The sequence below is a fragment of the Erythrolamprus reginae genome, chromosome 2 (assembly GCF_031021105.1).
Source record: "Erythrolamprus reginae isolate rEryReg1 chromosome 2, rEryReg1.hap1, whole genome shotgun sequence".
In the NCBI taxonomy this organism is placed as follows: Eukaryota; Metazoa; Chordata; class Lepidosauria; order Squamata; family Dipsadidae; genus Erythrolamprus; species Erythrolamprus reginae.
Window position 1 is genome coordinate 211,519,662 of NC_091951.1, and position 16,097 is coordinate 211,535,758.

The following is a 16,097-nucleotide window of genomic DNA, read 5'->3' on the forward strand; positions in this document are numbered from 1 at the left end:
TGCCTAGGAAATTTTTACTCTTATTAAAAGTATATATCTTGCTATCTCTGTAAAATCTAGACTGTATCTGAGTATATTGCCACAAATCTATTTTTATCCCTTCTTCCTGTAAATTGTATCTTGATTTTAATTTCATTTGGTCATCTAATAATTCTTTATATTTTAATATATTTCTTTCCTGCATCAGATTGGGGTGGCTAATTGCCTCTAGTGGGGAGATCCAGTCAGGGATAGTTTAAAAATGGTCCTTTTTTATATCTTTCCAGACTTCCAATAAATACTTTCTCATTATATGTTTTTTAAATTAAGAATGTGTTTTATCGTTAAAAAGTGATTTTTCTTAACATCTTTCCAAACTTCCAGTAAATACTTTCTTATTGTATGTCTTTTAAAATATGTATGTACTTTATCTTTATCATACCAGATAAAGGCATGCCAGCCAAGCATAAGATCATAACCTTCCAAATTTAATATTCTTCTGTTTTCTAACGTTACCCATTCTTTAATCCAAGTTAGGGCGGCTGCCTGATAATATAGCTTCTAATTGGGCAGTGCAAATCCTCCTCTTTCTTTTATATCTTCTAGTATACTTAGCTTTATTCTTGCCTTCTTACCTTGCCATAGAAATTTTCTAACTATTGTTGTTAAGTTCTTGAAAAATTTCCCCCCTGGATTTATAGGTAGAACCTGAAATAGGAACAGCATCTTGGGTAAAACATTCATTTTAATCATTGCAATTCTCCCCATGAAGGATAATTTTAAACTATTCCAAATTTCTAAATCTTTTTAAATTTCTTTTCTTTTTGTTCCAGTTGTTTTATTGATGTGGACTGCTTATTCCTTTCAAAATATTTAAGATGTCATTTCAAAAGCAACAAGAGTTTTTGGGACTGAACCTTCTCTTACCTTCTGACACGTTTTAAAGTCTTTCTCCCCTGCGATCCATGCACACAATCCAAAAAAGGAGATAGAAAGCAATACCGGAGTCTGACAAAGATAATGGCGTTTAAGTTCGTACCAGTTAATTACTGCAAAGTCATCTCCGACATATTCCGATCAAAAGGATCCAAGTCGAAGTCGCCGCCTCCTAAACGTCTAAGATCTTGAAAAAAGAGGGGTGAAACAAGGGGGGGTTACCTCGTAAATCACAATTTCCAAAAGCCTTTCCACAATCCTTCCACAATCCTTCAGAATACAGTCCCAAAATATGCTCTGTTGTTTCTGCGGCTTCCTATAATAAGACAGAAATGTCGCATTTCCGGATCAGCCAAAGGGCCGATTTCTTCAGTCGACGATCGGGAGGGGTTCCCCACTCCCCAGGGGGTCCGCCGACCACCCTTGGGTGCGTTGGAGTTTCCGCTCAAAAACCTTGGGCTCTACAGGTCCGCGGTCACCCGACTGGGCAATCGTCGATCTTGAAAAGCCAAAAGAAACCTGGAGAACCGGGAATCGCTCAGCACCAACGCAACGTCACAACCAGAAGTCTCCAATCCCTGTATTTTGTCATTTGCTCTTATTTTTATCAGCAAAACTTCCAGGGATAAAATAAACAATAAAGGTGAGATCGGGCATCCCTGTCTCACTCCCTTAAAAATTTCGAATTTTTCCAATTGTTCATTATTTAAAATATTTTTTGTTGTTTGTTTTGAATATATCGCGTCAATTAGATTTACAAATTTTGTACCAAATTTCATTTTGTTTAATTGCATTTTAATAAAAGTCTAATTTATGTTATCAAAAGCTTTTCTGGCATCTAAAAACATTAATGACATTTGTTTTCCCGGATGTTGTATTCTAGTGCATTAATGATCGTTTTAAGATTATTTTTTATTTGTCTGCCTGGTAAGAACCCATTTTGATCTTGGTGTATTTTTTCATCTAAAATCTTTTTAAGTCTTTCTGCGTAAATAGAAGTAAATATTTTATAATCAACGTTCAATAATGATATGGGTCTATAATTTTGTATCTTATCTTTATCGGTTCCAGATTTGTGAATTAATGTTATTAAAGACTCAGACCAGGATCTAGGAATTTAACCATCCATTATGCTTTTATTAAAATTTTCCAACATATTATTCATTATATTTCTGCTGGTATGGCGTCCGGTCCAGTTGCTTTGTTATTTTTTTGCTTTTTGATGGTTGTTTGTAGTTCCGTTATTGTGATTGGACTATCTAGTCCTTTCTGTTGATCTTCCGTTAATTGCGGTAAATCTAAAGAGTCTAGGTACTTAAAAATCTCATCTTCTTTTATGTCCTCTTTTTTATATAGTTCTTTGTAAAATTCTTGTACTATTTTTGCTTTTTCATCAATCTTATATTTTATCATTCCTTGACTATCTGTTAATTCTTTAATTATCTTTGATTGTCTATATTTTCTTAGTTTAGATGTGAGCCATCTTCCTGGTTTATTGGCATGTTCAAAGTATTGTTGTTTAGCCCTTTTAATTTTCTCCGCTATTTGGTTTTGCTCTATAAGCTTTATTTTATGCTTAACTAATTCTATTTTTCTTGTAATCTCCCTCTTTTTAGGATTGTGTTGCGATACTACCTCTAGTTGGTTTAATTCAGTAATTAATTGTTCATATTGTATCTTTGTTTCCTTATTTTTCTTGGCTGTATAAGAAATTGTTAGTCCTCTAATATATGCCTTGGCAGTGTCCCATAAGTTTTGAAAAGAGGTTTCAGAATTTTTTTTAATTTTTTAAAAAAATTCTAGTTCGTTTTCTATCCATTCCCTATATTGCTTATCTCTTCTAATATTCCTATTCATCTGCCAATTTATATGTTTCTTGTAATTTTTCAAATACATCACTAAAGGGTTATGATCAGGTTAAAGTTTTTTTTTTAATAGTCTTTGTGTAGATGGATGTACTCGACATCCTATTTATGTCTCAGAGTAATACTCTTCTATATTTACTTCTATTATTTTTTAATATAATATAATTTAAATATTTTTATGTGGAAAATAGAGGTAGTGCAATGAGAATTTAAATCTTTCTCTTCTGGCTTACCTTAGACTTTTTATAATTTTTTTTTCTTTTAAAAAATCCAAATAAACTCCAAACCAGTCAAAATTTACAGCTTTTTTACCTAATTTAAAATTTTTTTGCTTCGAGATACCAAAAAAGCTGATTATATATCAGTATTAATAAAACTAAAAACTTATATATATTGCTATTTAAAAGAGAAAAAATAGTAATCGTGTCACTTTAAACTTCTTAGCACTTTAACAAAAGTAAAGGTATACAGAAAAAAAGCTTTTAATATAATTATAAATCAATATTTCGAAAAGAAATGTATTCTATTATTTCACTCTTACAGAAGGAAAAAAATTTGTATCACTTAAGTCAGTGTTTCCCAACCGGTGTGCCGCAGCACAATGGTGTGCCGCGAGACATGGTCAGGTGTGCCGCGAAGAAAGAATCTCAGCTTCTGGTCTCGCAACTTTTTGCTGAGAGTGCAAAGAGCAAAAAGTTGTGAGACCGGAAGCTGAGCTTCCTTCTTTGCACCTTCCAAGTTTTCCGGCAGCTGCAGCGCCCCGCCCGGCTGGAGCTTCCCTGGCAGTGGCAGCAGGTGAGCTTTGGGGCCTGGTGGGAGGGTGGCAGCAGCGGGAGGGCGGCGCGCAGCAGGAGGGTGACGGCGGCGGCAGCGGGCAGTAGCCGTGGGGCGGCAGCAGGGTGGTCAGCTGTGAGGCGGAGCTCCAGAACGGAGGCACTGACGGCGACTGGACATGCTGGAATTGCGTGGCTGGCACTTGCCTGCTGGCTGGGCTGGGATGGAGGCTCCAGCCCCACGCCCATGCCCAGTGCAATGCCAGCATGTACGCCGTCTAGCAGCACGTCCAGCCGCTGCCGTCGGTGCCTCCGTTCCGGAGCTCCGCCTCACAGCTGACCACCCTGCTGCCGCCCCATGGCTACTGCCCAATGCCGCTGCTGCGGCGTGGTGTACGAGAAAGAGAGAGAAAGAAAGAAAGAAAGAGAGAGATAACAAGAGAGAAAGAGAGCAAGAGAAGGAGAGAGAGAAAGAGAGAGGGAGAGGGGGGAGAGAAAGAGATAGCAAGAGAGGGAGAGAGGGAGAGAGAAAGAGAGGGAGAGGGGGAAGAGAAAGAGAAAGAGATAGCAAGAGAGGGAGAGAGAGAAAGAGAGGGGGAGAGAAAGAAAGCAAAAAAGAGAAAGAGAGATAGCAAGAGAGAGCAAGAGAGGGGAGTGAGAAAGCAAAAAAAAAGAGAGAGAAAGAGATAGCAAGAGAGAAAGAGATAGCAAGAGAGGGAGAGAGAGAAAGAGAGAGGGAGGGAGAGAAAGAGAGATAGCAAGAAAGAGAGAGAGAGAAAGAGAGAGGGAGAGAGAGGGGAGAGAGAGAGAGAAAGCAAGAGAGAGAGAAAGGGGGGGGAAGGAAAGACATAGAGGGAGGGAAGGAGGGAGAGAGAAGGAGAGCATAAAAGAGGAAGGAAGGGAGAAACAAAGGGATAAAGAGAGAGTGGGAAAGAAAGAGGAAGGAAGGGAGAGAGAGAGAAATAGAGCGAAAGGGAGGAAGAGAGAAATTTTTTTTTGTCCAAACTTTTTTTAGCCCCCCCCCCCCCCATGTTCCCCAGGATTTTGTAAATGTGAATAATGTGCCGCGGCTCAAAAAAGGTTGGGAAACACTGACTTAAGTAAAAGTATAAAACATGATTAGCATTATGTAATTTATAATAAGTACATAAAATTACTAGGAAAGAAAAAAGAAAAAAGAAAGAGGGAAAAAAGAGAAAAGAAAGTAGCGAAGGGAAAAGGGAAAAAGGCTTTTAATCAATGCTAAAAAAGCTAGAAAAAAACTTGATTAGTTTATATTTAAAATATCTTATATAAATTTATATAAATTTAAATGGCTTAATCTATTTAAAAAATTATCACAAATAAACAGATCTTTTCAATACAATTTGAAAATTAAAAGACACCACCCCAAGGAAAAGGGGAGTTAAGGATTAACAATTCATTGTTTCAATTAATTTTATATTAAAATATCTAGAAAAAGAAAGAAAAAACAGCCACTGAAAAAGATAGAGGGAAAAAAGGAGAGGAGAAAAGAAAAAAGAGAAGAAATACCAATAATATACTTATAATTTTCAAATTAGGTGTGGGTTTCTCTTGTTGATTGAAGATTTAAATTTTATAATTTCTCTTCCAGGGTCCAAAATACAACAATTTAATCCAAGTTAATTATAATCTAATACTAGTTCCAAGCCAGTTGACAAAGCTAAAAGTTCCAAGTCAGTTCAGGAGGCCAAAATATTATTTTATTCCAAAAGAAGATTCAAAGCCAATAATACCAGTCAAATGGATTTTCTTTTGTAGCAAATTCTTTATAAATCAATTAATCCTTGAAAACCATCTACGATAATTATAATCCAGTAGTTTAATTCATTGGTTTAAAAATTAATTACCGTATTTTTCGCTCTATAAGACGCACCTGCTGATAAGACGCACCTAGATTTTAGAGGAGGAAAATAGAAGAAAAATATTTTGAGCCAAAAAGGGGAGAGGAAGAGAGGAAGGAGTGAAGGAAGGGAGTGAGGGAGGAAAGAAGGGAGGAAGGAAAAGGAAAGCAAGAAATGGAGGGAGGAAAGGAAGGAAGGAAAGAAAGAAAGAAAGAAAGAAAGAAAGGGGGAAGGAACAGGAACAGAGGAAGGAAGCAAGGAAACTTATGAAAGGGGAGAGTAAGAGAGGAAGGACTGAAGGGAGGGAGGGAGGGAAGAAGGTAGGAAGGAGAAAGAAAAGAAGAAATAGAGGAAGGGAAGGTAAAAGAGAGAAAGAAAAAGAGCAAGAAAGAAAGAAAGAGAGAAAGAAAGAAAGAAAATGAAAGAGAAATAAAAATAGAGAGGGGGAATGAAAGAAATGGAAGGAGGGAAGGAAGGAGAGAAAGAAAGAGAAAGAAAGAAAGCAAGAGAAAGAAAAAAGAATGAAAGAGCAAGAGAGCAAGAGAGAAAAAGAAAGAAAGAAAGAAAGGCAACTTCAAAGAAAGGCTCACTGAGCATCTCTCACTCTCTCTCTCTTTCTATCCCCTCTTTCTTTCTTTCTCTTCCTTTCTCTCTCTCCTCTTCCTTTATCTCCTCTCTCTCCCTCCCTCTCTCTTTCTCTCCCCCCTCTCTCTCCCCCCTTTCCCTCTCTCTTTCTCTCTCCTCCCTCTCTTGCTATCTCTCCCCCCCTCTTCCTCTCTCTTTCTCTCCCCCCCTTTCCCTCTCTCTTTCTCTCCCCCCTTTCCCTCTCTCTTTCTCTCTCTCCCTCTCTTGCTATCTCTCCCCCCTCTCCCCCCTCTCTTCTTTCTTCCTCTCCCTCTCTTTCTCTCTCTCCCCCCCCTCTCTCTCTCCCCCCTTTCTCTCACTCTCTCTTTCTCACTATCTTGCTGTCTGTTGCTCTCACTCACTCTCGTTCTCTCTCCGTTCTTCTCAGCGGTGACGCGCGCACAGCCCTGCCCGCCTCACCTTTGCCGAGAGCACTTTCGTCCTGGGCTCTCAGCAAGGGGGTTGTAGGAGAGGCGGGGCCGGCGGCAAAGGTGATATTCAATGTCGGGGGCGCACGGGCGGTTGCACGCGCTCCCTATCTCCCTGCTAGCCCACTCGGAATATTCAAATAAGAAAAACCTTCACCGGCAAAGGCTTTTCTTATTTTGAAATATTCCGAGGTGGGCTAGCAGGGAGATAGGGAGCGCGCGCAACCCGCCCATGCGCCCCCGACATTGAATATCGCCTTCGCCGGCCCTCCGCTGAGAAAAGCCTTTGCCGGCATTTCCTCTCGGCGTCAAGGAGGCGCAGCGGCAGGCGGAGGAGAGGGAAGGGGGGGGCAGCGGCGTCCCTCCTGGCCTTGGCGGGCCGCCCGACCCTCCCCACCTCCTGTAAACGCGGCGGGCTGCGGGGGGAGAGCGAGGAGCCGGTTCCGGCGTGGCGCGGGGCTTGGCTGGCTGGCTGGCGGGGGGGAGCACCGCTGGTGGTGCGGAGGGAGACCCTCCTCCGGGAGGGAGGGGACCAGGCAGCAGCTAGCCAGCCAGCCGGCGGGATGGCGCTTCCGAGTTCGCAGCCTCCCCCCCCCTGCCTGCATCTTCGCTCCATAAGACGGGGCTGATTTTTCATCCTACTTTGGGAGGGAAAAAACTGCGTCTTATGGAGCGAAAAATACGATATCCAGTTTCGTGTTGTTAAACCTTGCAATGTATCCTTCCACGCAATAAAGGGAAAAAAGAAAGGGTATTGTTCCTTTTGCAGAACGTGTCTGAAGAATCCAATGACAACAAAAACAGACAGTCAATGAAAATCTTCTTTAATCCACTCGTCGATTGTAATGTCAAATGTCAAATTTTTCCTTTCCTTTTATTTTATTTTATTTCGAAAACAAAAAGCTGTAAGACATAGTCCTTCCGCTGATGGTGTAGAAAAAAAAAATACCCGGAATTTGGCATTGTATTAAAATTCCTCTTCACCGACAACTTTTAAACTTTTCAGGGTTTTAATATTTATTTATTCTCATCCCCTCGAATCCTGTTCAGGGATGAGTGTTTATTTCAAATCACAATTTTAGAAAGTTTCGAATTCAGCTTTTATAAAGTTAAATATAGTACGAAAAAGAAAAGTAGTTCCAGCCGTATGATCTTTTGAGCCCCAGGATATATTTTTCTTAAAAAAACCTTTTCCTTTCACCTTTGGTTTTTAAGAGTTTGTCTTACTCGTTATTTTCAAAATTATCATATAGCAAATTTGTACCTTATATTCTTCTTTTCTATACTGTCTTCCTTTTCTGCTTTGCTGGATTATTCCTGAATTTTGGTTCTTCTTCTAATATTCTTCACTTCCCACTCGTATGGTCGGATTGCAATGGCCGAGACCTCGAAGAAATGAGGAACGGTTCTCCTGTCTTCCAAAGCTGCGGGGCGATCCCTTGCCTCCAGAGCTTCGGTGATAGCTCCTCGGGTTCAGGGAAGCCCCCTGTTCTGTGGTCGGGCCATCCGGACCCAATCCGACCACAAAAAGCGACCTTTGGAGGGGTAGAAGGAGTCTCGGGGACAGAGCCCTGCCCCGGAGCCTCTGCTGCAGTCCCGATCCAAACCGGAAGCCCCAACTTCACATGATTCTAAGTGAGGCTCTACTAGCACAAGGCAATTGCACCCAACATAAAACTGAGATGCAGGCATTCAACACTCTATATTGCAGTACAGAGGTGGGAAACCAATTCTAAGGAAATCAACTTTTTTTAAATGAAAGGAATAAACTTTCAGTAGATTCACAATTAGAGGTAAGTAATTCAAGTCCATCATAATGATCATATTTCAAGATTCCTTGTTTGGTAGACCTCACATGCTGTTTGCAAGCTACATTGTGACTTGTCTCAGCTATAGTATTCCTATAGCATTTTATATTCTACTGACTCCCTGTAGAAGCTTTAGAGGTATCCTCCTGCTAAGACGCATCCGAATCTAGCCTCGTAAAAGACTGATAGTTCTGGGCCCATTTTTAGGACACTGAGATGCCCTTCCGGACAGATGTGTTAATTGTGTGTGTTCTGTTTCTTGGGGGCTCTTTTGATTTGTTTTTGTTTTTAAAAAGTGAGAGAATAATTTTCAGAAATGGCTATTTGGTCCTCTACTTTCTCAGACAGATTATATGCAAACTGTAGTCTGCATCCATTATGTTTGTCTTTGAAATAAGATTATTCTTTTTGTTTGTGCTGGAGATAAAGAATTTGAAGATTATAATAGTAACTCATCTACCTGTTAGGATATTGCTTGCTTATGGCCACTGAGGACATATGCATGCCTTTCCTATTGAATATTCTCTTCTTTTGCAGAACGCAAAGGCACCTGGAATGAACGCAAGAAGAAAGCCTATGGACGCCTGAGTGTTGGTGAGGAGATGTGCAGCTTTAGCAACTTCCGTCCAGCCACCCTCACAATCACCAATTTTTTCAAACAGGTTAGAAGTTAAAATGCGTTTTGGAGTAGCCTCACCCAGAGCATCATGTAGGCTTAATGTTTCTATAAGAATGCAGATATAGAATCAGAGGGGCTGTTTCTATGTTAATATCTGTTTCCTCACTTGATGCATCTTTGAAGAGATTGAAGCATGAACTTCCAGAATATCTTCTAGCAAAAATGGTAATTAGTCTGCCATGAAAGAGGGGGAAATCACTTTTCTGTAGCTTCCAAATGAAAATGTGCCAGCGGGATGGACACAACATTCTTGTTAACGGATTGGGGTAAACCCCAAGATCTTAAAAAAAGTGGCTATAATGCTATACTTTAATTAACTAGCAGTATAACTATATGAATTGTATTATTATTGTATAGATGTCTATATACTTTAGAAAAAATCCTAATGTACTACAGGTAGTCCTCAACTTATGACCACAAATGAGACCACAGAACAACACACACAACATAAAATTTCTGTTGTTAAGTGAAACATTTATTAAGTGAGTTTTGCCCCATTTTATGACCTTGCCTGACACAGTTGTTAAGCGAATGGCTGCAGTTGATAAGTTAGTAACCTGGTTGTTAAGTTAAGTGAATCTGGCTTCCCATTGACTTTACTGGTCGAGAGGTTGTAAAAAGTGATCACATGATCTTGTGACACAGCAGTGGTCATAAATATGAATCAATTGCCATGCATCAGAGTTTTGATCACATGATCATGGTGATGCTGCATGTCATAACTGTGAAAAATGGTTATAAGGTTATAATGATTATCCACAAAAAAGGTAAAACGACTGACCCAGGTAACTACAGACCAATCACTCTGACTTCTACACCTGGAAAAATATTGCAGAAAATAATCAAAAAACAGCTTTGCCACTACCTAGAAACAAACAAGATAATATCCTACAGCCAACATGGGTTTGTCAGAAACAGATCATGCCAAACCAGTCTCATATCATTTTTCAACACCATAAGCAAATCAGTAGACCAACACAATATAGTTGACCTCATATATTTGGACTTCTTTTGATAAAGTAGATCACAATCTCCTAATCCACAAATTAGAAAAAAACGGGGTAGACTACAACACATGCAGATGGATAATCAGTTGGCTGACCAACCGCATCTCAACGGCTCCAAATCCACATGGAAGAAGGTAGGCAGTGGGGTACCACAGGGTTCTGTCCTGGGCCCTGTGCTCTTCAACATTTTCATCAATGACCTAGATGAGGGAATAGCCAACACCCTACAGAAAGACCTAGATAGATTAACACTGTGGGCCCAAACTAACAAAATGATGTTCAACGTCGGGAAGAGTAAAGTTCTTCACCTAGGTAAAAAAAAACCTAGACACGCATACAGTCTGGGAGGAACCCCACTTAGCAGTAGTGACTGTGAAAGGGATCTCAGAGTCTTGGTGGATAATTAACTAAATATGAGCCAGCAATGTGCAGCAGCCAGCACTGTGCAGCAGCAGCTAAAAAGGCCAACACAATCCTAAGATGTATCAACAGGGGGATACACTCCAAGACCAGGGAGGTATTAATTATTATTTATTAGATTTGTATGCCACCCCTCTCCGGAGACTCGGAGCAGCTCTATATTAATACCACTCTATAATTCCCTGATCAGACCACATCTGGAGTACTGCATTCAGTTCTGGTCACCACACTTCAAAAGAGACATAGAAATTCTGGAGAAGGTGCAGAAAAGAGCAACCAAAATGATTAGGGGACTAGAAACCAAGATTTATGAAGAGAGATTGCTGGAACTGGGCATGGATAGCCTAGAGAAAAGAAGGGCCATGGGGACATGATAGCAGTTTACAGGTACTTGAGGGGTTGCCGCGGAGGGGAGGAGGTCACGCTGTTTTCCAGGGCTCCAGAGGGCCAGACAAGGAACAATGGAGAGATTCAACCTAGAAATAAGGAAGAACTTCTTGACGGTCAGAACGATCAACCAGTGGAACAGCTTGCCAGCAGAGGTTGTGAACTCCCCAATTCTGGACATTTTCAAGAGGAGATTGGATTGTCATTTGGCTGGGGTGCTGTAGGATTTCCTGCTTAAGCAGGGGGTTGGACTTGATGATCTGTAGGGTCCCTTTCAACTCAAACAAACAAACAAACAAACAAACAAGTAAGTAAATCACTTTTTTCAGTGCCGTAACTTTGGATGGTCACTAAATGAACTGTAGTAAATCGAGAACTATCTACTTATCTCTATAAACATGGGGAAAATAGGAAAAAAAATCATACCAAATAACCTAGGGAGAAAATTAAAATTTCCTCTGTAAACCTGTTAAAAAAAATAACTAAATTAACCTCCTTGTTAACCAAATCCTAAATGTATATTTAAAAACGACAACATGTTAGGCTATTCTCAGTACAAAGCAGATTTGAAGCCTGAGCGTCTTGGTATGTTGTTTGTCTCGATGTTTGAATACTGAAGGTCTGCATAAACATTTGTAGATGAATGATAATAGAGAATACTCATAAGAGTCTTTATTCACTATAGTAGTGAATGCCATTTTCTTTATCTTATTCTGTCTCTCTTAATTGTTAGGAAGGTGATCGTCTCAGTGATGAGGACTTGTATAAGTTCCTAGCAGATATGAGGCGCCCATCTTCTGTCCTGAGAAGACTGCGTCCAGTTACAGGTAAAATAGGGTATTGTAATACCATTCATCTTTATGTTACTTCCCGTATCATGATCTTTTCTGAGCCCAAAAGTGCTTCAAATTGTCCCCAAAATGTGTTATAAAGTAGGATTGAACCACCAGTTGCATGTGGTACTTTGCAAATTTAGGTAAATAAAGTTTTCCCCCCTCAAAGTACTGAAATAGCATTCTTTAGAGCAGGGATGTCAAACTCAATGCCCAGGGGCCAGATTCGGCCCATCGGGTGCTTAGATCTGGCCCATGGGGCCGCCCTGGAAACAGCAAAGGACCGACCCATGGTGCCTCTACCAGTGAAATCGGAGCATGGGCTCACGGTCCATTTTTGCTGGCAGTGAATAGCAGGGAGCTGTCCCAGAGTTCGGGAGCCCCTTTCTGCTGAGTCCTCAGTCCACCACTGGTGACTTGAGTAACACAGAACTAGCCATGTCCACCCTGGCCATGCCCACCCTGGTCCCCCAAGATCAAACACAAACCTGATGCGACCCTCAATGAAATTGAGTTTGACACCCTTGCTCTAGGGGGCCAGGGTGGCTCACATGAGAAGAAGCTGAGCCTGTGCTCCAAGGAGGTAAACTGTTGGTGGTTTGATTCCTGTGAGCGATTAAATGGCATAGAGACAGGAATGGAGCCTCCCTTGATTGCCTACAGGCATTCAGGCGTCCCGCAGGCATTTTTAAGATAAGACAGTCCAAAAACTTCCTTTCACAGAGGTAGTCAGTCTCCTCAGTGGTCTCTGGCTAGCCTCTGCCGACAGGCTTGGGGCCATTGAAACTCTGATATCTTGCCCCGCCTAATGAATGAATGTTGGTTGTGTGACATATGAATCTGGTTGTCTAATTTTTAACAGTGGGTTTTTAGAATTTCTAAACATGTTGTAAGCTGCCCTGAATCTCAGGAGAAGGGCAGCATAGAAATTGAATGAATGAATGAATGAATGAATGAATGAATGAATGAATAACACTTGCCATACGCTTAAAAAAACAAAAACAAACCATGCCCTAGAGAGCTCAATCTAATGGCCTCAAAGGCTTTTATTTATTTGTATCTCACCTCTATCATTTTTACAAATAACTGAAGTGGTGAACATACAGGCGAAACTCGAAAAATTAGAATATCATGCAAACATTCATTTATTTCAGTAATGTAACTTAAAAGATGAAAGTTAATATATGAGAGATATTCATAACATGCAAGGCATGATAAGTCAAGCTGTGATTTGTCATAATTATGATGATTATGGGATACAGCTCATGAAAACTCCAAATCCCCCATCTCAGAAAATTAGAATATTACATAAGATCAATAAAACAAGGATTGTACATAAAACAGTATCGGACCTCTGAAAAGTATAAGCATGCATATGTACTCAGTACTTAGTTTGGGGCCCTTTTGCAGCAATTACTGCTTCAATGCGGTGTGGCATGGAAGCTATCTGCCTGTGGCACTGCTGAGGTGTTATGGAAGACCAGGATGCTTCAATGGCAGCCTTCTGCTCTTCTGTGTCACGTCTCTCATCTTTCTCTTGGCAATGCCCCATAGATTCTCAATGCAGGTCAGGCGAGTTTGCTGGCTAATCAAAGACAGGAATCCCAGGGTCATTGAAGCAGGTTTTGGTGCTTTGGGCAGTCTGGGCAGGTGCCAAGTCCTGCTGGAAAATTTAAGTCACCATCCCCTAAAGCTCATATGCGGATAGAAGCATAGAGCGCTCCAAAATCTCCTGGTAGACGGCTGCATTGACCCTAGACTTAATGAAGCACAGTGGACGAATACCAACAGATGACATGGCTCCCCAAATCAACACAGACTGTGGAAACATTATATTGATCCTTAAGCATCTTGCAGTGGGTGCCTCTCCATTCTTCCTACATACTCTGGGTCCTTGGTTGCCAAATGAGATGCAAGTTTCCACAGTCTAAAACTCACTGTCTGTTGCCAATTTGCTCACTAGACTAAATTAAGTGTCTTTCCAAGTTGACTATGCAGGCACCCATCCATAAACATGGGCTGAAGCTATCAGCCATGCAGAGTCACTGTATTTGCCCACCCATCTCAGTCCATGATTTTTGTAATCTAAATCCCAGTACAATTCTATGGATGGCTCTCTGCTAATCCATAGTTTTTCAGAATTCCCTTGAGTCTTCACAGATAGGCATACAAATCCAATAAATAAGTAAGTAAGTAAGTAAATAAAGTAAATAGAATTGACTCTTCACATATAGATCTCCGTGCTCAATGCTAAGATACAATATGTGTTTTGTAAAAGTATGGAAATACTATTAAAAAACAAAGCATATTATAACTTACATTATACATGAAGATATATGTGTGAAGGGTCAATTCTATCTCTGATGTTTAGTTCCAGTGGTCTGACTCTTGCTCTGGCACCTTCTAGTGCTCATCCTACAGCAATGATGATGATTTTTTTTGGCACTGTGCCAAAAGGGTTATGTGGAAAAGTTGTGTGCACTTGCTTGTTGGGGCTGCACTCCAGAAAAGCCGAACTTCCAGGTTCTAGCATGCATGCTCGCTCACTCATAATCAGATGGCCAGCACGCATGCGCAGGCCGGTTTTCGGCACTGCTGAAACTTCTGGGTTCTGGGACGCATGTGCATCCAACTATCAGACCAGTTTTCGGCACTTCCGTGCATGCAATAGACAGCTGATCATCATATGCACATAAACCCGGAATACAAACAGGCAAGACTGCACATTTTGGATGACATGGCTTCGCGTGCCACTTTGGGCATGCATGCCATAGGTTTGCCATCACAGTCCTATAGCTTCAGAATGGCTTTACATGGGATAAAGATGGTCCTCAGCATCTCCCTGTCTTCCAGCTGTCCATGGTCACTTCTTGTGCTTAATACCTGTCTAATCATGTTGCTCTGTGTGTACAGTAAATCATTCTTACATTCCTTTTATTTTTGCATTACAGCTCAATTCAAGATTGATATTTCACCAGTGCCAGAAAACCCCCATTATTGCCTCTCACCTGAACTGTTGCATGTCCAGCCCTACCCTGATTTGCGTGTCCGACCCACCAAGGAGATCCTTGAATTCCCAGTTCGAGAAGTCTATATCCCTCACACAACATATCGGTGAGCTCACATCTTGTGACATTGTAAGGGTAGTTGCTGAGAGGAAAGAATCTCTGGTTTGGGTGTTTTCCTACTTTCTTATTCAAAACGTGCAAGAAAAAGCTTTCGTTCTTTCTCCTTTCTCCTTTCCTTTCCTTTTTTGTGTGTTAAAATAGAATTCTTATTTAAAAGTCTGCATGAGAACATAAGGAATAGCAAAACACTTATATACCACTGCCTAGTGCTTTACAACCCCTTCTAAACAGTTTACAAGTCACCACATTCTGGGTCCTCGTTTTACTGACCTTGGAAGGATGGAAGGCTGAGTCAACTTTAAGCCAGTGAGATTCAAACTGTTGAATTTCTGACAGTTCGCCAGAAATAGCCTGCAGTACTTTATTTAACCACTGTGCCACCATGGCTCGTATGATGATGTCTCTGCCATCAGCCAGAATGAAATCCAACAGGGATAAATATGCTGATTGTGTACAGGGATTACTTTCTTCTAATCTTTTAATAGTTTACCTTTATGGCTTAGGACAGTGTTTTTCAACCAGTGGCCGTGGCACACTAGTGTGCCGCGAGACATGGTCAGGTGTGCCGCGAAGCTCAGAGAGAGAAATTTATTTATTTATTCATTTATTCATTCATTTATTAGATTTGTATGCCGCCCCTCTCTGTAGACTTGGGGCGGCTAACAACAATAATGAAACAACATATAACAAATCTAATATTTAAAATAATTAAAAGACCCTTATTTAAAAAACCGAACATACACACAAACATACCATGCATAAATGGTATAGGCCTAGGGGGAAGGGAATATCTCAATTCCTCCATGCCTGACGACAGAGGTGGGTTTTAAGGAGCTTACGAAAGGCAAGGAGGGTGGGGGCAATTCTGATCTCTGGGGGGAGTTGGTTCCAGAAAGAAAGCAAGAGAGAGAGAGAAAGAAAGTAAGACAGAGAAAGAGAGAGAGCGAGAGAAAGAGAACAAGAGGGAGAGAAAGAGAACAAGAGAAAGAAAGCAAGAGAGAGAGAGCAAGAGAGAGCAAGACATAGAGGGAGGTAGGGACAGAGAAAGAGAGCAAAAAAGAGAGGAAGGAAGGAAGAGAAAGAAAGAGGGATGGAGAGAGAGAGAAAGAAAGAGGAAGGAAGGGAGAGAAAGAGGGAGAGAGAAATAGAGCGAAAGGGAGGAAGAGAGAGAGAGAGAATTTTTTGGTCCAAACTTTTTTTAACACTCCCACACTCTTCCCCCCCCCCCTCAATGTGCCCCAGGGTTTCATAAATGTAAAAAATATGCCACGGCTCAAAAAAGGTTGAAAATCACTGGCTTAGGAGATAGTCAACTGCAATGTAAATTTGTTCAGATTTCAAATCCCCCCACATTCAGTCTTCTGT

The 16,097-nt window shown here is 40.9% G+C and overlaps 1 protein-coding gene across 15 annotated transcripts in view; it reads left to right on the forward strand.

The window, feature by feature from the left end:
- DOCK6 (dedicator of cytokinesis 6) overlaps positions 1 to 16,097 on the forward strand; it is a 280,141-nt gene that overhangs the window by 86,374 nt on the left and 177,670 nt on the right. For all 15 annotated transcript variants that reach the window (XR_011558174.1, XR_011558175.1, XM_070741668.1 and 12 more), the window contains 3 exons: positions 8,816 to 8,940; positions 11,505 to 11,598; positions 14,556 to 14,718. Coding sequence is in view for 13 of the 15 variants with exons in the window: in XM_070741668.1 (XP_070597769.1) it covers positions 8,816 to 8,940; positions 11,505 to 11,598; positions 14,556 to 14,718 (382 nt within the window). In the remaining 2 variants the exon portion in view is untranslated. The remainder of the gene's footprint in view (positions 1 to 8,815; positions 8,941 to 11,504; positions 11,599 to 14,555; positions 14,719 to 16,097) is intronic.